The 25,597-nt window shown below is 34.2% G+C and overlaps 2 protein-coding genes across 9 annotated transcripts in view; both read left to right on the top strand.

The window, feature by feature from the left end:
* LOC110792229 (uncharacterized) overlaps window positions 1–472 on the top strand; it is a 31,257-nt gene extending 30,785 nt beyond the window's left edge. For all 3 annotated transcript variants that reach the window (XM_021997046.2, XM_021997048.2, XM_021997047.2), the window contains one exon: window positions 173–472. In XM_021997046.2, the coding sequence (XP_021852738.1) occupies window positions 173–307 (135 nt within the window). In that variant the 3' untranslated portion in view covers window positions 308–472. The remainder of the gene's footprint in view (window positions 1–172) is intronic.
* Window positions 473–14,011: 13,539 nt separating this feature from the next.
* LOC110792228 (uncharacterized) lies at window positions 14,012–19,351 on the top strand. 6 transcript variants are annotated; one of them, XM_056841757.1, is made up of 5 exons: window positions 14,402–14,431; window positions 15,336–15,421; window positions 15,578–15,744; window positions 16,268–17,056; window positions 17,807–19,351. In XM_056841757.1, the coding sequence occupies exons 2-5, from the start codon at window positions 15,415–15,417 to the stop codon at window positions 19,202–19,204; spliced, it is 2,361 nt and encodes a 786-aa protein (XP_056697735.1). In that variant the 5' UTR covers window positions 14,402–14,431; window positions 15,336–15,414; the 3' UTR covers window positions 19,205–19,351. The 6 variants fall into 6 exon arrangements, with proteins under 6 accessions (XP_021852736.1, XP_021852737.1, XP_056697738.1 ...); XM_021997044.2 differs by lacking the exon at window positions 15,336–15,421 and having other exon boundaries at window positions 14,012–14,431; XM_021997045.2 differs by having other exon boundaries at window positions 14,288–15,421.
* The last annotated feature ends 6,246 nt before the right edge of the window (window positions 19,352–25,597 follow it).

The raw sequence follows: 25,597 nt of genomic DNA on the forward strand, positions 1-25,597 counted from the left end.
TACATCAATATTATTTTCTCCATCCACAATGTAACATGTACGAAGTACTCCGTATTCATCATGTCTTCAGTTTTCTTTTTTTCTTTTTTGACATAGGATGTCATCAATTTTGTTGTTGAAACTGGTATGTGCTTTTGTTTGATATTTTTATTTGCAATTCGATTTTCTGCAGATAGATGATAACGTATTATGTATCTGCAATGAATTGATGGAGATTGCCGGATCTTGTTTGAGCAAGGAGCACTTTTACTTGTTGTCAACATCCAAGTTGTTTGTTGCCAATCACTTGCGTAATTTAAGTGTGTAACAATGTTCAGTAGATGAATTTCCAACATTTTCCTTGTGTAATCATCTCCAAGATGAAAATTGATATCACAAAATAGAAAGCATGTGTGATTATTCTTTTCATATTGTCATAGAGTTCGAATCCTCTGTTCCACAATCTATGTACCACTTGTGTGCTTTTTTTCCCCATTGGTTAATATTAAGGAAATTTTGTGTTTTACCACCTAAAAAGAAACTCAAATTCGTATTTTACCACCTAAACTTTTATTTTATCACCTTACAAAAAAATAATAAATTTCGTTTAATCACCTTTTAACATTAAAGTTAACGACATCGTTATTTCTCTTCATTCGCCATTGTTGTTGTTGAAAAATTATGAAGGAGGAGGAGAGAAGAAAATGGCAGAATTTGGGTAAAGGATGGGGGGAGCTTAATTTATGGACCCTATTAAAGGCGTCGTTAACTTTTTGTAGGTGGTAGAATAAAAGCTTGAGATTTTTAGTTGGTAAAATAAAAAATTGGTTTTTTTAGGTTGTAAAATATAGGTAAAATTTCCTAATGTTATGTTATTTTAGATATGAAAATAAAAGTGGTTGACTAATTAAAAATATCAACCAATTGAAAAAAGTGGCACACAAATGATTCTTCCTCCGTATCTTTTTAAAAGATACACTTTCTTTATTTGGCCGTATCTTTTTAAGAGATACACTTTCTATTTTTGGCATGTTATGGTCTCCACTTTCAATTATATGAATCTTTATCTCATTTTTGTGGTCCCCACACTTAATCACAATACTCTTTTTTTTTTTATTTTTTTTTATTTTTTTTGATAAACAAATTAATTCATTGATAAAAAGTCATACGACATCTACATAAAGATTTAAATCTAACAAATACATAAGAATCGAATCAAATAAAAACTTCCTTTCACCATAGCTACGATCGCTGTGAAAGATTGACAGCCTTCATTGACGAGGGGATCTATAAATCTGTTGTAGCCGTGACAAATATGATTTCCGTCTGATTCGTCTGATTGTAGTCGAAAGATTGACATCCTCTTCGATCCCGCGTAAATCTTTACCAAATAAACAACCTGAACTAAACTAAACACACAAAACTTAACTAAAAACAAACCCACCATAGGGGTACTTACTACACCGAAAAAATCAATACAAACTTTTGTATAAGGCGGTCTTTCCTGTGAGACCACCTTATACTGGGTTCTGTTCGCGGGTCAAATACAGCCCAAATTCTCGCGGGTCGAAAATATCCGGATCCTATTAAAACATTGGTTTCCTGATCTATTTCCTCATTTTCATTTTCGTTTCATTTTCAAATCACACTGTTCTCATTTAAGAGAGAGAAAGTGACGGTTCTTCATTTTTTCGCGCCGATCGTTTTTCTTCCAAATTACGCTTCGCTTCTGGTCGTTTTTTGGTTCAATTCTGCTATTTGTTCTTCCGAAATTGTCTCAAGCTCCGTTATTGTTCTTCGTCTCTTCGATTTAGTAAGTGTTTCTTTCAATTTAACTTTCAATTTTTGTTGTTTTTGGATTTTCTTCTCTTATTCTAGTTTAATTTAGTCTGTATACTCGTTTTATTTTGCTTTTAATCTACATTTTGGTATGCAAGTATATTGTTAGGGTTTGTGTTCATCTTAGGGTTTTACTGTGATTTTTAGGTTTTACTTTAATGTCGTTGCGTTTTTGTGCATTTTTTGTTCTTCATTTTTGCTATTTTCCATCGATTATATGATTCTTCTTGATTTTCCGTTTATGTTAGGGTTTTTATCGATTTTTTTAGATTTTCCTGTATTTGTTGTGATTTTCTGAAATTTGTGCTTACGTTTTGCGATTCTTCTTCTACAACTGCGCGATTGTTCTCTTTTTTGTGCTATTATTGTTAGAACTTCATTTTTCGTACTTTTTATTTGAATATCAGGTTGTCAGATTCATTATTTTTATGTGTTTTTCTTCTGGAACTGCTTGAAAATGCTTTTTCCCATTTATTCTTTGCTATGCTTTTGAATTTTTGTTGTTTAGTTAAGATATCAGTAGTTTTAGTTTTTTTTTATTAATAACCACAATTAAGAATATCTTAACAACATGTATGTTTCAGTTATGTATTTTAACATGTTAGTTACATATTTTAACCTATTAGTTAACTATTCAACTCAAATGGTTATGTGTTTTCATCAATTAGTTATAACCAATTAGTTATCTATACAGACGAATTAGTTTCATATTTTACCATATTAGTTACACATTTACATATATTAGTTAACTATACACACTAAATAGTTACAAACTTTCTAGTTTTTCAGTGATTTGTTTTTTGTTTTTTGATTTGTTGACTTACGTTGTGTATTTTTTTTCAGTTATCAAAATGGCTAGAACAAAAAATGCAGCGAAGACATCTGAGGATGATCCTCATGTTAAGAATGCAGATCCTGATTTAGGGAAACAGACACAAGAAGTTGCTGCTGATGTAGGGCGTGAGGTTGTTCCGTCCAGAAAAGGGACAAAGAAAACACGAAAAGTGAAGTTGGAGTATGTAGAGCCTGATGGTAACACAATTGAGTTGGATAGGTATAAATTTTATCCTCTTTTTATTCATTGACTGAGACCTATTAGTTATACATTTAGTTTAATTAGTCATTGATTGAAACCTATTAGTTCAACAGTAAATTCAACTAGCTAAACTTTCATTTGAATATTTTAAGTTGTGAAACCAATTAGTTAAGATTTGACATCAATTAGTGTCATTGTACAAGTAATTAGTTAAACATCCAATGTATTTAGTTATGGACTGAAACTAATAGTGTAGTTTTCATATTAATTTAGTCATATCTCTTATGTTCCAATTATTACATTATTTATTCTTTGTTTTAAGTTCTTTTGTTCTTTTCTAGGGATTTTACACCCATCTATAGACCAGAAGCTCTCATTACCTTGCTATCTATCATCAAGGAGAAAGACAAACAAGTCAAGGCCATAACTGAAATTGGATTTGGTGGCCTGCTGTCTATTCGTCTTCCTGATATTAACAAGAAGCTTATTTGCTGGATTCTTGAGAACTTTAACAGTGTTGGTCATATGCTGCGGTTTGGGGAAGGCCGGAAATATTGTGTGCAGCTATATGATTATGATGTGTATGACGTGTTTAGGCTGCCCTTGGTGAAAGGTGTTGATGTTGAAGAAACACCCAGGAAGAGGGTTGAGGGAGATGGAACGTTTGAAATGATCCAGAGGTGGTTTAGAAAATAACAAAAAAGACAAAATGCAATATGCTGCTTTGTCTGAGGTGGAGGCTTATCTTGCAAATACTAACGAGTACGGAGATGAATTCAAGCGTGCGTTTGTGATTTACGCTTTGGGTAATCCATTTCTGTAATTAATTATTTATTCTACCTTACCTAATTGGTTAAAATGCTTCACTAATTCCTTCTATACTTTAACTAGTTTCTTTTAATACTGAACTACTTATATTCTCAGTGAAATTTATTTTTTGAAAATTTTTTAGTATTTTTATTTCACATCTTAACTAATTGTAATGAAAATTTAACTAATTATTTGATTTTTTAACTAAATGCTTGAAATGCTTCACTAATTCCTGTTTTTAACTAAGTGAATTGATTGTTCAACTACTTACTGTCTCAGTGTGACTAATTGAACTGCATGCTTAACTAATTTATTCAATTGCTTCACTGATTTGTTTTTGTGATGAACTGATCGGTTTGACAGGTGTTTTCTTGACTCCCACGTCTAACCGTTTGGTAGACATTAAGCTTCTCAAGGCAGTAGAGGATGTTTCAAAAATTGCGAAACAAAATTGGTGCAAGTACGTGCTTGACCATTTGGGGTTGGCTGTAGGTAGGTGGAACGAAAAAATTACTAATACTAGAGTTGGCGGTTGTTTACAATTTTTGGAGATTATATATCTTCAAAGAGCTTTATTCCGTGGTGTAAGTCCGCCCAAGGAGATTCCGCTTGTGCAACATTGGTCTCCTGATGAAGTATCTGAACGTGTAGCTGCTGAGGTGAAAATGGGTTTTGGGCTAGCTGCTGTTGATTTAACGAGCTATCCTTTGTCAAAGTCTCTTGGTGATTTGTTGGTGATACCTCATTCTGCATCGGGAAGTAAGATGATTGAGTTTGCTATTCCTGAAGGTTTTCAGACAAATGATGATATTGAAAAGAGCTACGATGATGTAAGTTAGTTTATTTTTTTCAATTTTATTTTTATTTGGTTTAGTTAAGGAATCCTACTTATTAGTGATGAACTGACACCAATTAGTTAATCTACTAAGGCAATTAGTTAACAATTTTATTAGTTTTCAGTCACACATATTAGTTAAGTAATTCAAGAAATTAGTTACATGGTGTCTTCTTTTTTCAATTTTACTTTATTTGGTTTAGTTAAGGAATCCTACTTATTAGTGATGAACTGACACGAATTAGTTAATCTACTAAGGCAATTAGTTAACAATTTTATTAGTTTTCAGTCACACATATTAGTTAAGTAATTCAAGAAATTAGTTACATGGTGTCTTGTACTTCCTCCATTCTTTTTTAAATGACACAATTGTACTTTTGGCACTATTCATATAATATATTTTGACCATCAATTGTGATTTATACTTAACAAAAAATATAGTCATGTGGGGTCTTGTTATAATCGTCTCATCCTATAGTTTTATAATATCAAACTTTTATAATTTTTAACCATTGATAATAAAATCTATTAATGGTTGAAATATTGCATTGGCAAACGTGACAAAAAAATTGTGTCATTTAATAAAGAATGGAGGAAGTATTAGTTAAGTTATTAAATTAAATAGTTATACATTGTTTGATACTATTATTAGTTTTAGCTAATTTTTTTCATTTTTTGTGAAGGAGTTGGAAGTAGCATTGAAAAAGTATTGCCGGGATTTATACATTGTTTCCAATTTTCATCAGCAGCATATCAGTATGTTAAAGAAGGGAAGACAACAATTTTCAGATAGTCCTGGATATGGAGATCCGATATTTTTGGAGATTATAGACTCCATTGTTGCATATGCTGAAGATCTGAAGAAAGATAACAGCTGTGCTGCCGGTGCTGGTAATGATGCATCTGAAAAGAATGGTGTTGCTTCTGGTCTTTTCGGTGCTGGTAATGATGCAGGTGAAAAGAATGGTGTTGGTGTTGCCGGTGTTGCTTCTGGTGCTGCTGGTGTTGGTAGTGTTGCTTCTGGTTCTGTCGGTGCTGGTAATGATGCAGCTGAAAAGAATGGTGTTGTTTCTGGTGTTGCGGGTGTTGGTAGCGTTGCAGCTGAAAAGAACGCTCCTGCTTTTGGTTCTATTGGTGCTGGTAGTGGTGCAGATGAAAAGAATGCTGCTGCTTCTGGTTCTGTTCCTTCAACGAGTGATAAATCTGGTGGTCGTCAACCAGAAAATGATAATCTTTGTTGCAGCATAGCACTTGGTTCACCTGATGAAGAAGTTTTCTGTGTATTTGCATTCATGCTCAGGTACCCTAAGACTCTCTCCCAAGAGGCAAAGCTTGAAAAAGAGGTTCTGGACTTCTGTTTTCTTGAAGATGATTGTGTTGATCCAAAGTAAGTTGTGTTTCTGTATTTAGTTATTCATTTCATAGTTTTAGTTAAGAATTTGTATCAATTAGTAATGAGTTTTTAGTAAATAGTTAACATAAATTAGTTATGAATTTTTTAGTAATTAATTAGGATTTTATAGTCATTAGTTTAGAATTTTCACAAAATAGTTAGACAATATCATATACTAGTTAATAAATCATATCATTTAGTTAAGCCTTAAAAATGGACTTCTGTTTTCACGAAGATGATTTTATTGATCAAAAGTAAGTTGTGTTTCTGAATTAGTTATTCATTTTATAGTTTTAGTTAAGAATTTGTATCAATTAGTAATGAGTTTTTAGTAAATAGTTAACATAAATTAGTTATGAATTTTTAGTTATGAATTAGGATTTTATAGTCATTAGTTTAGAATTTTGACCAATTAGTTAGAGATTATCATATATTAGTTAACAAATCATGTCATTTAGTTAAGCCTTAAAAAATATGCAACTTAACTAAATTGTGAAGCACAAGAACCTATTAGTTAAAAATTACATCAATTATTTAAACACTAACATAAATTAATGATTGTGTAACAGGGCTGAACTTTTTGTTTATGGTTTGGTTCATAAGATAACAAGACAAGAGATGCAAAGTTTGCTCCCTGATAAGAAAATCTTATCCAATATTGTCGAGTGTTGGGCGATTCTATTAAATAGAAAGCAATTTCAGCTGAATTATCAAGGGTGTAACTTCTATTTTGGAACTGAGTATACGGTACGATTATTTCTTTGTTATTATTCATTACACCAAAATTTGTTTACTATGTTTTTTCTCTATTTATTAAATAAATTTATTTTATAATTTTTTAGGTCAAGCTAAAAGATCTTGTTTCGAATGAGAAGTCAATGGACTCTGAACAACAAATTTCTGAAGAGCTTTTAAGTAGTTGGAAACGTTGGGTGGAGGACATCAATGACCACCGATGGGATCTTAAAACTGTTTCCATGGTAAGTTTGTATTCTTAGTAGTTATGAATTACTATTTTATAGTTAAGACATTGTATTAATTAGTTAAAATTTTATGTCTTTTAGTTATGATTTTTCTGATTCTGTTTTTCTTCATTCTTTTGCAGTTTTACTTGCCTATTCATTATGGGGAACACTTTTCTCTTCTAATTGTCAACTTCAACAGTAAAAGTCTTGTATATGTTGACAACATCATTTCTACGGAGAAGGTGTTGTCTATATATAGGACAATGATGTCATTTATTATTGAAGCGTTCTACAATTACTTGATTGAAATTGATCATCCATCAGCTTCCGAGCTTTTAGATTTTGAAATGACATATCTTGATTTCCCTGGAAGATCAGACAGCCCTAATCATGTAGATTGTGGGGTTTTTCTGTTGATGGCAATGCACCTTTTTGACGGAGAGGAGATTACTTGTGATCTCTCCAAGGTAATTCTCTTTTAGTTAAGTGTTTTCAATATTTTTAAGTGTTCTTAAAAGAATTAGTTAAGTGTTTAGATTTATTGGTTAAACATTATTTCAGTTTATTTTAGTATTCAACCAATTAGTTAAGAACTGAAATCAATTAGTTAAGTACATATGGCAATTAGTTAAGTAGATATGGCAATTAGTTAAGTACATATGGCAATTAGTTAAGTATATATGGCAATTAGTTAAGTATACATGGCAATAAGTTAACTGTGAAATCCAATTAGTTAAGTATATATGGCAATTAGTTAACTGTGAAATACAATTAGTTAAATATTTATACCAATTAGTTAACTGTGAAATTCAATTAGTTAAGCAATTAGTTAGACTGGTTAGTTAGTTAAGTACACATGACAATTAGTTAACTGTGAAATACAATTAGTTAAGTATACATGGCAATTAGTTAACTGTGAAACACAATTAGTTAAATATTTTTAGAAATTAGTTAACTGTGAAACTCAATTACTAATTAGTCTGTTTTACTTCTTTTTTCAGCGTTCAAGCAGAATTCAGTGCAGAGCTAAGGTTTGTAGTGCCTTAGTTCTGTCTGATTTGAATGAAATTCAACAAGATGTGCTCAAGGAAATTGAAGGATTCAACTCCGTGAAAGCTGGTATTGCCCCCGTTATCCGTGATCGTCAACTGAAGAAGATTGAAGAACAGAAGAAGAAGAAGAAAGAAGAAGATGAAAAGAGGCGTAAACAGGAAGAAGAGGCTACTGCCCAGTTGCAAGAACAACTGAAACAGAAGAAGGTTGCTGATGTGCAGAAGAGACTACAAACTATTGCTTTGAAGAAGGCACAGAAGGCAGCAGCAGAGAATGCCAAAAAAGATGTTTCTGAACCACTTAAAACATATGCCATAACAAGGCGTGGAGCCAAGACTGCAACAACAGCCCCCACATCAGGAACTGAAGAACCGAGCATGAAAAGACATAAAGTTGACGAGTGAATCAACTTAGCAGTTGGTCTAGTTGTGAATTTGCCAAACATTTTAGGTGATAGTGGTTTTAGTTGATAGTGGTCCTTATTTCTAACAAATTAACATGTGGTACTGTTAGTTGCACATTTAGTTAAATCTCTGAAACAATTAGTTAAGTAATCCTACTAGTTAGTGATGTCATTGAAACAATTAGTTAATCAATGTAATCTACTTAAACAAGTAATCCAATTAGTTAAGTAATCCAACTAGTTAGTATAGTCTCTGATACAAATAGTTAAGTAATCCAACCAGTTAGTGCAGTTCATTAGAACAAAATAGTTAAGCAAACCAACCACTTAGTTACACTAATGAACCAATTAGTCAAACTACTCAACCAATTAGTTAAACAATGCAAGACATTAGTTAAAAAATGGAACACTTGGTTAAATCAAGTATTGCAATCCAATTAGTTAAGAAATGGAAGCCTTTAGTTCATAAATTGAGCTACTTAGTTAAATAATCAAAGCAATTAGTTAAACAATTGCAAGATAAATTGAAGTAGTATAAAAAATCAAGTATAAATATTTGTGTTTTCTCTTTGAATATTTTCTCTGATAGTTTCACTACTCAATCACTTTCTTTAACTAATTCCTGTTCATATTCAATTAATTACACAAATCTTTAAAATAGTTGTGGTTTTGTTGGAAATGTTCCGAATTCTTTAGCTGCTGTTGATGATTCTCTGACCTCAAAGTGTCCCTTTTTTCTTTTACTTCTTCCTTTTGTCTTTATTTGTGGTGGATTCTGAACTGTTATTTGTGGAAATTGACCAGGATATTCTAGAAGTGCATTTGATGATGATGATGATGAAGTAGGTGCCACATCCTCTGCTTCTTTTTGAGCTGCCTCTTTTTGTGCTGCCTTTTCTGCTTCTAGCACTTTATTTATGTTGTCACTAGCACTAGCATAAGCAGCTCTCAGAACCTAATAGTAAAAAATAAAAAATTAGTTAAACTCTAATAGAAATTAGTATTAAATTTGTATGTAATAGTTAACCTTCATTTAGTTAAAAACCTTTTTTGCCTCGTCACTGTCCTGACATTTAAGAACCAAATTGTAAAAATTTCTTGCCATCTCGTAACGCCATGGAGTGATTTTTCTTTTTTCAATACCATTATCTTCTCTTTGTTCCACTCTCTTCCATACTTCACTTTTTGCAAACTTTGTCCATCTTTTGCAAATATATCGCTCTAGGATATTGATTATAGAATGTACATGTAGAACTCGAATTGCATGAAAACATAGCCATCCTGCATGTTGTAATAGGAGCAATATTTGATCATAATGCAAGAAAACATAAACTGAAATCTAAGAACTTTCTGAAATGAATTAGTTAAAAAATGAATACTATTAGTTAAGTTTTTCAAACAATTAGTTAAGAACTGAAATCAATTAGTTAAAAACTGACACTATTTAGTTAAGTACTGAAATCAATTAGTTAAGAATTGAATACGATTAGTTAACTTTTTAAAAGAATTAGTCAAGAGAATTAGCTAACCTGATTCTTCAAATTTTCTACAATTGCAAGCAATTGAATTGGTTGATGGATCAAATGCTACATGTTTTGCAGTGTGGTCTGGCCATGATTCGTGTTGTACTTTATAACCAATGAAATTGTCCTCCATGTGATGAATAGTTGATATGCAACCCATTGCATACTTGGATTCTTTTTCAAAATCTCGAAACAAGGTGAGCGTATAAACACTTGCCGCGTGTTTAATCATTCCAACCATTGGAAAATCTGATTTAGGCATTGAATTTCCGCAATTAAACTCATTCTGATCTTCTTGATACCTCCACCGATCTACTGTTGCCCCAAATATATGGAAGAATTATGTTATGGTAGTTGATTTGTTCCCTTTAAATCCAATGGCATTGTTTGTGCTCTCACTCCTTTTTAAAAGAAAAATATTCAATTAGTTAATAAATATGCTGAAATAGTTACATTTTAAAACCAAATAGTTAAATAAGCCAACCAAATAGTTAAACAAAACACAATTAGATAAACAACTCCATCAATTAGTTAAGCATTGCAAGACATTAGTTAAAAAATCGAAATACTTAGTTAAATATTTATACCAATTAGTTAAATATTTATATCAATTATTTCAGTTGGTAACTAACCTTTGTGAAGACAAAATACCAGCTGAAAAAAAATCTTTGTTTAAAGCTGTACACCACTTTTCCTTTATGGTGTACAAATTTGTAAACCATTCATGATCTTGAAGCCCATACGTTTGAATCATTTCAAACCATGTTGTTTCAAATTGTTCTTCATTGAAGCAGCCATATAAACACTTTTTAAAAGTGTCCTTGAATGTCGTGTCAGCCTTTAAATCTCCAAACCTTGACACAGCATTTTTGTGTAGGTGCCATAAGCATAATCTATGTCTAGTATGAGGAAACACCTATGATATCCACAGAATAGTATTAGTTAAGTATTAATATGAATTAGTTAATGATTTTAACTTTTTAGTAACCTACTGAAGACATCAGAGAAGAGTGTCTATCAATTAGTGAAGATTTGTAAGTGATTAGTGAACAAAAAGAAGCAATTAGTTAACAATATTAACAAATTAGTTAAGGTATTCTTACTTGTTCAATAGCATTTGCCATTGCCTGATCTTGATCAGTGAAGATAGTTATAGGTGCTTTTTCTCCCATAGACTCTAGAAATACTTCCAATAGCCACACAAAAGTGTCTGTTTTTTCATCAGCAATAAAGGCACATCCAAACATCACATTACTCCAATGGTTGTTGACGCCTACAAACGGTGCACAAACTAAGTTGTATTTGTTTGTTCTGAAGGTCGTGTCAAACACACACACGTCTCCATATATATCATAATCTTCTTTCATCATTCCATCTCTCCAATATATGCCTATAACTTGATTTTTCTCATTCAACTTAACACGATAAAAAAAATATGGTTCTTCTTCTCCTCTGCGAATTAACATATTCACCACTGCTTGTGAATCTTTTCCTTCTATTGTTTTCATCTTCAATCTACTTGAAAAATTCATGTGGTCAATTAATGTGTGGCCAAGCACTTTCGGGTCACCGGATTCATTACACATATATCTGTATGAATCTGCTGGTTGTATTCCTGATAAAGCAAGCCCTTCAATTATTTGTGGCTTATCTTCATCAATTTTTCTTTCTGACCTGTAGAGCAAATAGTTAATGAAAATATATAAATAGTTCACGTTTTAAACAGATTAGTTAGGAAATTAAACGAATTAGTGAAAGTGTTTGGTTTAATTATTTGTACCTATGAAAGTGTTGCAGTGACAATCTTGCTAAATCATGATTGTGTTCAATAACATGATGCTTAATTTCAAACATTCCATTACAGTTCAACTTCACTCTTATCTGCGCATTGCATCCCGTTCTAGTAATATCTTGTTTTCTTGTTTGTTTTGACTCTTTTTTTGGTTTGCTTTCACATGGTAAAGGTAATTCCTCGTTGTTCTTTGATTTTTCTTCTCTTCTTTTTCCTTGCTTTGAACAACAAAAGTATTGTTCCTTGAGCTCTCCTGTTTTTGGAACTCTCCTTGTTGTAGCTTTCCTCACTGAAAATCCGATCAACACGGAATGTTTTTGATAAAGAGAAAATATTTCATCAAGGGTTTGTGCATCATATCCAGTCAATGTTCCTCTTATTTCATCCTTTGTTAAGTTGTCAAATTTAGTTTTTTAAACCTGTAAAATAAAAAACAAATTAGTTAAGAATCAATAGAAATTAGTTAAAATCTTAAAGAAATTAGTTAAAAAAATAATGCAAAAAGTTTTAATCAGTTAACTAGTTTAAAATTTCAGTTATTTAGTTAAATAAAAAACATAATTAGTTACAAAATTTAAATGTTTAGTTAAAGTTTTCATTATAATTAGTTAACAACTGAAATGAGATAGTTAAATTTTTTTTATTTGCGCAACAAGTTAAGGGGTATACTTACTTAAAAAGTCAAACAGTTGATGTAATTAGTTAAAATATTAAAGACATTAGTTACCAAAAAAATGCAATTAGTTTTAACCGGTTAACTAGTTAAAAATTTCAGTTATTTAGTTAAAGAGAAAACATAATTAGTTATAAAATTCAAATGTTTAGTTAAAGTTTTCATTAGAATTAGTTCTTGAATTTTTTAAATTGTTTAATCAGTTTAGGAGCAATTAGTTACAAAATTCATAAAATTAGTTAAAGAAAACTAAAATTAGTTAACATATGAAAGTATTTAGTTTATTTGCCCATTGTGTTTAGTTTATTACTTGATGTGTTACTTCCAGATGTTGTGTCTGACATCGTTTCTGATGTTTTTCCAGAAGTTGTGTCTGACGTTGTTTCTGTTGTTGCAGTATTTCCTGTTTGATATTCTAGTAACAAATTCATTGATTCCGGAGCTTCAAATCTAGGAGGAGCATGACAGTGGAATTAAATCCATCAGGAGCAGCAAATCTAGAAGGAGCACCAAATCTAGAAGGAGCAACAAATGTAGGAGGAGGAAAATATCGATTATCAGTAGCAAATTTAGGCGTTGCAGGTGGAGGCAGAAATCGTTGAGATCGAAATCCTTGAACTGTAGAAAACCGAGGTGGAGGAAGAAATCGTGGAGAACGAAGTCGTTGAACTGTACAAAATCGAGGTGGAGGAAGAAATTCTGGAGGAGGATGGTATTCATGGAGGTTGTCTCCGCCGTAGAAGGTTGAAGAACTCCCTAAATTGGTGGATGGTGCGGCGGAGTTGTTAAAGTTATCATGCGAAAACGACGGTGAGGACTCCATGGAAATCGACGGAGGAGAAAAACTAGGGTTAGGGTCTGCAGATTCGGTTGCGGAGGAGGAGATGAGATTCGTGATCTGCAGATTAGGGTTTAGGGTTACAGAGAGAGTTTTGAGAGGAGAGAAGGTGAAGAAGCGAGTTTGCAGAATATGAGAGGAGAGAGAAAAAATTTCGATTTATATCGCGCGTGAGGCCACGCGCGCGTGGTTGCAGAGGCGGTCTTTCCTACACACGCCTGTAAGGCGGTCCTACCGAAAAATTGCTGAAAAATCAAACCCACAATAGGGGTACTTACTACACTGAAACTATGTAGTTTTATTGAGATCTAATCACAATACTCTTATTTTAATTCACCTCTCATCAATTTCTTACATTAAATAATAACTCAATATCCACTTTTATAATATTTTAATAAATTTAACTCACCTTCTTAAAATTACTTGCCGGTCATAGTGTATCTTTTAAAAAGATACAGATGGAGTACACAAATTGTGGGATAGAGAATTTTGACTTGTCATATTGCTTCTCTTTATTAGGAGTATTTTCTTCTTCTTGTATAAGTATTTTTTTAAAGGATAGAAGGGAGAATCACTTTTTTCAATCCGTAAACCATCGTAATTTGGTTTGGTTACCCGTTCGGTATCATTTTGATTTCCAGTTTTCTGTTTTCTACAAAATTAAAAACCAAATATAAAAACTACAAAATATAGTTTTCAGTTTTGTGTTGTCAGTTTTGAATATTAACATGATTACTATAAATATGATTTTTTTTTGTTCCGTTCAATCTAAATCATACTTTATAATTTGCCAGACCAAAAAATCCAAAAATTGAAAACCGGTAATGATACCAAACGGAGTCCTAACCATTTCAGTATTTTGACCTTAGTTTGAACAGCTTTTGGGAGGTGGTTTACTGGTTTCCTATCACCTTAACCGGCAGAACCCCCAATTCCCAGCGAAAGGGTTTTTCCTCCTCCCTTTTCGCCCCATTTATCAAAATCACCTTTTCACCTAACTTTCTCTCTCCTCTTAACAATGGAAGTCGAACTTGAGATAGTCGGCCGCCATGCGATGTTCTTCGACGATGACGCCACCGCCGCCTTTGTAAACTCCAAAGATGCCCTAATTGAATGGAATTCCCTCTACATCGATCGTTTTGATGTTCGCAACCTTCTCACCAATCCTCCCTCCTCTTTCCGCAAGCTCACCAGCTATAGCGGCGGCGGAGGACTTCCTCCCGATTCTCATCTCGAATCTGAGCTCGATCTCGAACGTTATGCAGATCTTACGTCTTCTTCTCCTGAACCAGGTTTGTTCTTTTTCCTTTTTCTTTTTTTTACGCTGAATTTTCAATTCGATTTTTGTTTTATGCTTATTTGTGTTCAATTAAGAAGCAAGAAAATTTTAAGCTGATTTATTCTTTGAATTTAGTGAATTAATGTTATTTTGCTGATAGTGTAGTTATTTGTTGGTGGAATTTAGGTGAGTATAATTTTGGGAGGTTGAATATTATGCTGTAATGTGGGATTAGAATTATCAGTCAATTAATTAGGTTATACTGAGAAAATTGAGCTTATTAGTTTTAGGGGTTATTGTTGTTGAACTAAGTTCGTTGGAGTATGTATGAATTACGAAAGCGCTGCTACTTTTGTTGTATGCAAGGATATATTTTATAGGAGGGATTTGTTTGAAGTCAAGATAATATTACTAGCTTGTCGGACCTCTCGGTGTAAACAAGATCACGAAAGTTTTGCTAGTTTTACTGTATGAAGGTATTTTTAAGACGAGGCTGTGGATTGTGAAACCAGAATAATGTTCTAGCTTGAGGGAGCACCCTTGTGAGCTTCCAGCTACTAAGAACCATCAGATAGGCGAGCTTTTGGGACCTTGGGAGAGGACAATGTAGATATCAGGAATTTCTTGATTTGCATGGGTATTGGGGAGTGCACTCATAAAATGCTTATGTGAACATGTCATGCGATATCGGGAATTTCTTGATTGGCATGGGTATTGGGGAGGGCACTCATAAAATGCTTATGTGAACATGTCATGCTTATGTGGACATGTCTTGAATCTCCACATTAAAAATGAGCGCTATATTTCGATACATTTTTTTACATGAGGCCAGGCATTGCATCTTTAGGTCAACAATTTAACATAAAAATGAGGAAGTTATGGGTATCAATATTTCTTGTAACTAGTGTTAGTTACAGGTGCATGCTATGTTGCTTTGCTACATATTTACACGTTTGCAGGAAAGATTTCTTATCTGCAACAGGTTGATCTCTTGAAATGACAAGTAAGAATGCCTTTGTCCTCACTCCGCTAGTATAATAGTATGTCTAATTTCTCGAGTTCATTTTTCATGTTCAGCTTCTTTTGCAAAAATTCTCGATGTTAAAAATTATTTTTACAGAAGGGGTGACTTGATGTTGTGTTTGTTTTTTCCTATTAGAAATAGAAACTGAAGATCCGAGGACAGATGCCTCTGGATATCATTTTGTACCCTTTGCTTATGGAAACTCTGCTGATTCCAGTGGACAGAAGACTCTTGATGTGGCTCGGGACATATCTGCGTTTCATCCACCATTTTCTGTGCCTGAAAGTTTACTTCAAAACCTGGTAGGTTTATCCCTTTTTAGCTATACATCTTATACATAGCTTTAAGAAGAGTGTCTAGAATTTGATGATGATTTTTTCATTTTTGAAGAGTTAGCTAATGTGGACAAATGGTATCTGTCTGATGTGCATATGTTATTCTGAGGCTTACTATGTCTAAGTTTTCAGATGCTTGGAGCAGGGCGGACTTCTTCTGACCTAAAGTTGCCATTCAGGGGCACCTTGTTCCCTTTTGATGTCATGAAAGATAGGCCGTGCAGGTGGGATTAGGACCATAGAGTTCAATGCTTAACTGGAAATTCAAATCATCGTAGTCGCTTGGAGCATATGGAATGAAATGTTTCTTCATAGAGTTTTGATATTTTACCGCTTAAGATTATCAAACACTGCATCAGATGCTACCTATCAAGTTTCCTTAGCTTTTGTAATTCTAGGTTCTCCACGAGTTTTTTGTTAAATATAAAATGTGAGGTTTTTCTTCTCATTTTTTTAATGCATGTTATTGTTTTTCTCTGATGCTTTTCAGCCTCCTGCGGACAAAGTGCATCAGATTATTGCAAGGACTGCTTTGTTTGTCGGTGAACATGGCGGCCAATCTGAAATTGTTTTAAGAGTGAAACAGGGAGATAACCCGACGTTTGGATTTTTGATGCCACACCATCATCTACACCCATACTTCAGATATCTTGTTGATCACCTAGAGCTTCTGAAAGCTGACCATGATGGCAAGTTACAGAAAGAGAAAAGTAATGAGGATCAAACTGGTGGAGCACTTACTCTCTTGGGTTCTTTCTATGGTACAGGAGAAGATGAGGATGGTGCAGTAGAGCAAGAATCTAAGCAAGTTTCCTCAGATGAAACTCCAATGGTAGCTGTCACGTCCAGTTCTCATCAAGTAAAGCAAACAACCTGTCCAGGAAATGTGTCTGGAAAGGACGACATGGTTTCTAAAGATGCACATCCTTTCAAAGTGAAAGCACCTGTATTGAGTAAAAACCTTATCAGTGGCATAAAGTCTGTAAGTGCTAATACTGTGAAGAAAGATGTAGACAAAATAGCTTCCAATGGTCCCATCATGGACAAGTCAAAAGCTTCAAGTTTGTTTCCGGTTTCCAAAGTTGAAACATTACTGGTGGACCCTCCATCCGAAGTTAAAAGGTTGGTTGATCGGATCGTTGAGATCATCTTGAAGAATGGTAAGGACTTTGAGGCAGTGCTTATTGAGCAGGACAAAAAGCATGGCAGGTTTTCATTCTTGCTGCCATCCAACCAGTATCATCCATACTATCTAAAGCTTCTGAAAAAAGCTCAAGAGGTTTGTTTCTTAGTAGTATATGCTGTTATTTTCTTGGTCATACTGAGGTCATGTTTTATAGTTCTTTTTGTTAAAAATTTGGCATGTGTACAAGTTGGGTGTTTTTTTACGTGGTCACTTGTTCCAAACCAGTAGATTTTCATAGGTCGTTTAGATGTCTTCAAGTTAGTTGTTGGTCATGTTGAATTTTCTTGCATGTTGAGGCCTTTTAATGTGAAATGGGATGGCTCTGTAATCTTTTGTTATTCTCCTGTTTTTGGTGTGTAAAATCCACTTCATGGAAGTTAATCTTGTGTGTTGGCTCACTTCTGTGGAAAAGGAGGTAAATAGTCATCTCTTACTGGATTGTATAACATCTGGGCCCCAACTTAAAAGCAAGTATGTTCAAAATTGTCACACTCTCCTCAATGGCTCAATGACACTTGTTTCTGGCTAAGAGGGTTTCTTTGTGCTGATAATTCTGAACTGTGTTTTGGGATCATTTAGGCCCCCCTTCTCGATTAAGCTTTCAGCTTTCAAGTCAATGTAACACATTCCTCCTCCTTTGCATTGAACTTGCCAGAATGTAGCTTTATAAAGTCAATGGGGGTGTGAGACAAAGCCTTCTGGTTTCACTGTTGCATCATGATACAGCCTGTTTGTTGTTATTATCATTTTGTGGACAGGAAATAGCCTGCTTATTTGTGTCCTATCCTTCGTTCTCTTAAGTTCTGTAATCCTGATTACTCTTTTCTTTTATCATTTTTGCAGTCCAGATTAAGTGGTAAGAGCTTTAGTACTGAGATGGACAAGAACACTGCTCCCAGGAAGGAAAGTGATGCCTTATCCTTGGAATGCGGAGATGATGATTTGGCGCTTGACTGTGACAGAAAAGAGAAGTTCAAAATGGTAATTAGCAAGTCAAAAAAAGACACACACGATCTTCCGTCCAAAGAAACTCAGCAACTCTCTGGAATTACTGTGGATGCAACAGCAGCGGCAGCTATACTTCAGGCTGCCACAAGAGGCATTAAGAAACCTAATCTAGATATTTTCTCCAAGACGTCTTTGAGCGGTGCTAGTCGTGGTTCCAGCAATGAGGGTGGACAGGTGTCAAGTTTTGGAAGCCTTCAGTCGTCACAACATCAAAGTTCATCCCAAAAGCAAACGGAGAATGGGAAACCCAGTGTTACTATTCCGGTTGCTAAAGAAATTGCCAATAATGCTGCTCGTGCAGCAGCTGGTGAGGCTGACTCCTCTGAAGCAGGGATGACCAAGGAGCAGAAGCTAAAGGCTGAAAGATTGAGGCGAGCCAAGATGTTCGCAGCAATGATTAGGAGTGGTGTTGCACCATTGGGTGCCGAACCATCCAGGTCTGGGGTCCCTGGCTCTGCCACTAATGTAGAAATCAATGATAGAATAGGACCCTCAGTTCCAGCAGAGACGGAGACTTCAACTAGGATTGAGATGTCAGGGAGGAATTCTAATTCTTCTGATGATGAAACTGAAAGGAATGGAAGAAAGAGGCGTCACTACAGGTCTCGAAAACATGATGAGAGCGAAGGAGAAGAAGAAGATGATTACGAGGGGAAGAGAGAGAAAGATGATCCAAGGCATTCTAGGAAGAAGCATAGACCCCATCAGTCCTCGCGGCATCATAGAGATAGAAGCAAGGATGTAGATAAACGTCGAAGAAAGTCAAGAACCAAAGAATCTCGACATAAGGACAAGGATGAGAGCTTCTCTTCTCCTGAAGAAGAAGAAGAAGAAGACAGGCATAACAGATACAAGCATGATAGTTCTTCCGATGATGAACACAAACGCCATAAACGGAGGCACAAGCATGATAGTTCCTCTGAAGATGAGCGCAAACACCGGAAACGAAAGCACAAACACTATAGAAAAGAAGATAGACATAAAGATAGATCTAGCAAGGTTGGGAGAAGGTCCCAGAAGGAGGAAATTGAGTTGGAAGAAGGTGAGATTAGAACTAAATCTTCAGACCAGTCTTCGTCAGCCATAGGTGATGATGCAAGTACAGAAGCCTCTCTTGATGCTTCTAAGTCATCTTACCAAGAAAAGGCTCCATCTTTTCCCCCTCCTGAAACCACGGAAGTTCCCGATGAGCTAAGAGCCAAAATTCGGGCAATGTTGCTTGCCACGATGTAAGTTCTTCTTATTTAATTTTCTGTAACATGTATTTTCTGATTATATATGCTGGTTGTCAGTTAGAAATGAATCTTGTTCTTTCACTCAGTTCAAAATCTTGTAATTTCTCTTCATTTTGAAAGAATGTGCTTGTTTGTCGTTGGTCAATTTCGAGTGACTCGTTACGTCAACATAACCACTTCGTTGCGAGTCGCTCGAAGCACCACAATATTCAAAACGTCCCAGCATTTCTGGATTTATCTCATCCAGACTTTTATTGAAGCTGTTGCTGCTGATAAGATGAAGGTTGTTGAAAAAAGTAGTCCCAAATTCTATTAAACGAGTGATAGTGTCTGCCTTTCTTGACAAAAATTCTACTTAAGCGTGCTGTCAAGACTGAAAAGAAGATAATAAAGCACAATCTTGAAGTGGATGATTTATATCTTGAAACGCACATGCAAGTTAGTAGATGAATCCAACTCTTTGACCATTTTATGAGCATGTAACATGGATAATCTCTTTGAAAAAATACACATTGATTGCGGCTGGAGCTAAGCTTACTTAATTTTCTTTATGAGTCTTGATTATCGAATTTTTTATTCTTGCCTCTTTACCATAACAACTAAAATGAAAAACGAAATATCTTATAATAGTAATATAGTTACCATAACAACACCTATTGATATCGCCACTTCTTTATTTTATTAGGCGAATAGAGAACACATATTAAAATGAGCATAGGATTGGAAGTGGGCCTTTCTGCATCACAAGAGTTCAAAGACTTGATTGAAAATCTAATCAACTTAATTAAGTAGATTAGGTTAGTAACATTTATTACTATATACTAAAAGAGACACCAGGAATGACACGTGTCATTTCCTGGTGTTATTTTTTCCCGCCAAAAAATATATATCTTTTACCTTTTTTAAAAGATTTTACTTTGCATTTTTTTTAGGAAACTAAGATAAAAATGAAATAAAAATATTATTGAATTACCATTGATAGAATATGCAGTTATCTTGTAAATATTATGTTATCTCTCGAGCCTTATCGGTTAAAAAAAAAGCTTAATTTTGTTGCAACTCAATCCTACAACGTATGTCGTTTCATTGTACGTTTTTTACTAGCTCGGAGTCCTTGTAATTCACCCATTCAAAAGGATGGTGTCAAATAGTCCGCCTGAATTTTCTTTCATTATCAAAAACAAAAAAAATCCTACAACCTATGAAATAGGTAAGTAAGGCCCTCGATCTTCCTTGACAGGAGTGTAGACTTTTGGAAGAAAGTAGAAACTTGAAAAGTACGTCAAAAATATAAAGTCTTTAAAGCTACACTATATATTTTAATTTTAACGGAAAGTAGCTCGTCTTATATGCCTCATAAATCATAATGCATGCAAGTTTGACAATTAGTAATCTGAATTATATGGTTTTGCATGCCGGAAGGCAAACGTCATTGCTCAAAGACTTATCTAAACAAATTAATTTCAACGGCTCATTGAGAACTGATATAAATTCAGTTGAATAACCGCTAACAGTAATTGCACCACGTATAAGGTTTACACTAAATTTATTTTATATCGAAATAACTTTTATCTAGCTTTTTGTAACTTTTAATATATTTTGATTAATTATTATATTATGAACAAAAAAAAGTTGACGGATAAATATTGTAAAGGGTTAGATGATTACTTTTTATACATTATTAGTGATTTTGAATGAATAATATTTGTTAAAATGAAAAGGTTTTAAGAATAAAAATAGATAATTTTTACATATATCGGAGTAACTTTTAAGGATTTTGAGTTACCTTTTATCCGATGTATAATATTTATTGTACACCACCTTTAAATAAGTGTTGTACTTATTTATAAATGTGGGTCACCTCTCCTCTTATCCATATGATTTTAGGATGCAACCTTACTTGATTAGAACACTTGTCTAGATGTCTAGTCTAGTTAGGGGCGCTTGGTAAGGAATGAGTATGATTCCCTTTGTTATTGTTTGTTAGACTTTTTGTTATTTTCTTTACCATCTTTTCTTTCACACACCCTCCAAAAGCCCTCTGAATTGATTCCCCACCCCTCTGGATTTTTCCATTCTCTTTCCTCCAAGACTCCCCAAAATATCGACTACCATTGACCAACATTATAACACTGCCTGAATCACTCTCACCGTCAACCCACCTACCACGACTATCAGACTGCAACAAAACCCCCACAACCACCCTAGCCATCGTTGACCCACTATACCCCACCACAAACCCACCTCCCAGACGGTAACAACACCCCCCCCCCTAACCACCCTAAGCCACCCAAAATTACCATGAAATGGTCGAATTTGACCTTTAAAGCATCAAATTCTACCTCTGTATACGTATGAAGATGGTGAGAAGAAGTAAGAGAAAGAAGGGCGGCGGTGAGACAGTGAAAGGGGCGGCGGAAGCGATAACGGAGAGGAGGAGGAGATGCACCGTAAGAGGGATGGTGAACACGGTGAGAGGAGGAGAAGTTGTAGAATGACCAAATGTTACACAAACAACACATTATATCAAATTGTTTTATTTTTCTTTCTCTCCGTTGATCTCATTCCGTTTATCCCATGTAAACCAAACGACGCCTTAATGCCTAAGTTTCTTGCATGTTAAACTCGTCTCTTGCGTGAGCCGCTCTCCCATCCTCTCTCCCTTTCTCCCTCTCTCATTTTTTAGGGTTTATTTTCTTGGCCGTCGTTGGCCGGAACTAGTCTAATTTCTTCGGAAATTAGACTATTTCCGACCCGTTCCCTTCATTTATTTCAGTTATTGTCTCCTAAATTCAATAAATTTTCATCATATGGGCGGAGTTCGTCCTTGTTCGTTAGTCAACCTATGATGGAGTTAGTATCAGTATGTTTGGTTTGTTGTTCAGTGGATTTATGTAGAATTGGTTCGTTGGTAAAGTTTTATATGAGATCGCAGCAGATATCAATTTTTTGAGTACATTCAGATGAATCAAGTGGAAATCATCCTCACGGCTACAACAAATCGTTAGACCCTCTCTCTGAAAAGGTTGCATGTTCCAGCGTTATATACGGGAGACGTTCTACAGTGCAAGATTCATTCAACGACTGTTGTTTTGATGAAGGAAATATTCATTTGATTCAATTTGTCATTTATTTGTTAGATTTATATTTCTCTTGTAAATGTCGTATGACTCATTATTAATGAATTAATTCTCCTTAAAAAAAAAAAAAAAGTTTCTTGCAGGTTAATACCCAATAGCTATCTAAATTTTTGATAGGATGTCAATAGTACTTTCTTCTTTACTTCAAAAATTGATGTAAATTTTTTCTGGCCCTAGTCAGTGGGAGGCTAGCATGCGGGCCGGTGGCGGGCGGGCGGGCGGGCGAGGCTGGTTCAAACAAGAGTATATAAAAGTTAAAATTGTAGTAAATCTATTGTAATCCAATTTCAATTACATTAAGGACCGGAAAGTCTTATTATAAGACGGAAAAATATCATAGGAAGTGACAAAAAAATGAACAAAATTGTGAAACAGAAGGATCGCGTTATTGCTAAATCTCTATTATATAAGTCAAGAGCTGAGGTTATTTTAGTAAATCTATTTTTGGTGTCCCTATTGGATTAGTAAAATATCCTTCACACTTACAGAATAGAGATATAATGACAACACACCCAATAGGAAAAGCTCAAAGAAGCATTTTAATCAATCTAGCCCCTTAAATAAATTCTTACCATTTTAATCAATTTGTTGATATGTGTTTGACTCAATAACTTATCTGTTTCTTATATTCGCACGCATCGCACGTATATTATATTTTTACATGTCATTTCAGGTTTAAATGTAATAACACAAATCTGTTTCTTATAAAAACAAAACCAACACTGGTACTAGTATTTCTTTGTTTATGTACTTGCACATTCCGCATAATACAATTAACAGTATTTCTTTGTTTATATGTTGTATACTCCCTCTGTATTTATTTAAGAGATACACTTGCCTTTTCCGGCCGTATTTATTTAAGAGATACACTTGTCATTTTTAGTAACTTATCAACCACACCATCTAATTAAATAATATATCTACACTCCACCCCCATCCCCCACTCCCTAAAATGACATGGTCCCCACTTGTTTTTCTTATTAAAATATCTACTCAACCCCACTTGTTTTATTACTTTATTTTATTCAACTTTTTTTTTTATTCGTGCCCGGCCAAGTGTATCTCTTAAATAAATACGGAGGGAGTAGTATATTAGTGTAACATGATTTTCAGCCATGTAGGGCTTGGGAAAACAGGAAGAAGTAATCAACATCGGTTATTCTACAATCACTTTCAAAGTGACATGTGTCTCACGTGTCAAATGTTGGGCATAATCTGGCCAATTAGACATAGCCAACCTTAAGCTTGCTTAGATCGTTGACACAGTTTTTATGACATTTTACCCTCTTATTTTCTTAATTTCTTCCTTATGCATCTGTAGAAACATCAGCACATACAAGTGTTTTTTTTTTTTTTTTTCAGAAAAAAAAAAAAAACTAATGCAACTTTTCTTTGGATCCTAGGTCTCTTTTAAAGTCTAATAATAGAGTAGTTCTGTCTCAAATAAGTAGTGTTATTCACAAACATGGTAATATTCCGTAAGTATTAAATGTTATCTAAATTAGTTAGCTAGGAAAAAAAATATATTACTCGAGTGAGTGAGTGGTACATAAAACATAAAACTTTGGATCAAACCAACCCTCTGTGGAAATTACAACTATCTATACACTAAACAAACATTTAAATAGGATTATATGTTAGAGTTATGGTATATCTAAGGTTCTAGTATGTTTAGGAAACTAGAGTTGGAAATTATGATTAAGCCATCAAGTCATAATATCATCCATCAATATTATTATTCCTCTATATATAGTTTAACATGGTTGGAAATTATTATTAAGCCATTAAGTCATAATTGGAAATTATTATTAAGCCATTAAGTCATAATATCAGCCAATGTGACGCAAAGGTCACGGGTTCAAATCTCATCAACCTCTTCTTTCAAAGTGGAATATTTCGCGCTAGATTGGTGTTGCTGCTGTTAGAGTTGATTTTTTTTGCGCGTGCAAGAGTGTACTTGCAATCGCGTGTGCAGGAGTGTACCTGCGCTAGTGTGACTAATCGTTGATGTACATAGTGCGCAAGTTTCAATCGGACAAGGAGTGTACCTGTTCGATGGTTTTGCACGGAATCCAAAGCAGGAGTGTACCTGCGATTGTGTTGGTCTTCAACGTGTCCTAGCATCGCCAAACTCTTCACCAGTTATTGCGGAGTGTACCGCAACAAAGGAACGGGAGTGTACCTGTTGTCTCGACATCAAATTGATTGTTTCGGTCGTCATGATTTTACACTTCAATCGTACCGTTCGTGTTACTGCCGTTACGATTGCGGGGGAGTGTTAGAGTTATGGTATATCTAGGGTTCTAGTATGTTTAGTAAACTAGAGTTGTGTTAGTTTAGGAATCTAATAGAGTCATAAACCTAATAGAGATATGTCATAGTTTCCTATATAAACCAATAATGTAACCAAATTATGATTAAGCCATAAAATCATAATATCACCCATCAATATTATTATTCCTCTATAGTTTAACATTATACATACGTAATAGTAAATAAGGGGAAATTAGACAGGAAATACCCTAATTCTTATACGAGACTGTCCTCACCATCAACTGATGGTGAGACCAGTTCACACTTGCGAATTTAGGTATGTTACTTCTATATATAGTTTAGACATGTTACTTTTTTTTATATAATTTTAGAGGAGGTACTTTTTTTAGTTTAGGTATGTTACTTCTATAGTTTAGACATGTTACTTTTTTTATACGGATTAGTTTTAGGGGAGGTACCTTTTTAGTTTAGGTATGTTACTTCTATAGTTTAGACATGTTACTTTTTTTTTATACGGAATAGTTTTAGGGGAGGTACATTTTTAGTTTAGGTATGTTACTTCTATAGTTTAGACATGTTACTTTTTTTTTATAATTTTAGAGGAGGTACTTTTTTAGTTTAGGTATGTTACTTCTATAGTTTAGATGTGTTACTTTTTTTTTCATAGTTTTATGGGAGGTACGCTATTGGTTTCGCGCTCGTCACATGACAGGCTAAATCGCACTCCTATCAAAGATAAACCTAACGTTCACCAACTAAAAATATAGTAAGGGAAGCAGGGATCGTATCCACAGGGAAACAATGTTCTTTCTACTATTAATTAACTAATCTAGACTACTGGTAACAAAGAGTTGGATTGGTTTGTATATTAAACTAAAGCAAATAATCAAATCGGAAAATAACAATATTAAAGGAATCTAGGGCAACGGTTCACCATAAATGCAGAGCAGGATTGGACAACGGACAATAACAATCAA

Source organism: Spinacia oleracea, chromosome 4 (genome assembly GCF_020520425.1).
Source record: "Spinacia oleracea cultivar Varoflay chromosome 4, BTI_SOV_V1, whole genome shotgun sequence".
NCBI classification, from domain to species: Eukaryota; Viridiplantae; Streptophyta; class Magnoliopsida; order Caryophyllales; family Amaranthaceae; genus Spinacia; species Spinacia oleracea.

What these genes read in the sequence shown, in the direction of transcription:
- LOC110792228 (XM_021997044.2), top strand. Translation starts at nt 14,158, where the DNA reads ATGGAAGTCGAACTTGAGATAGTCGGCCGCCATGCGATGTTCTTCGAC. An exon ending in GTCTTCTTCTCCTGAACCAG is followed by an intron (nt 14,432 to 15,577) that starts GTTTGTTCTTTT and finishes TTTTCCTATTAG; the next exon opens with AAATAGAAACTGAAGATCCG. An exon ending in AAAGTTTACTTCAAAACCTG is followed by an intron (nt 15,745 to 16,267) that starts GTAGGTTTATCC and finishes GATGCTTTTCAG; the next exon opens with CCTCCTGCGGACAAAGTGCA.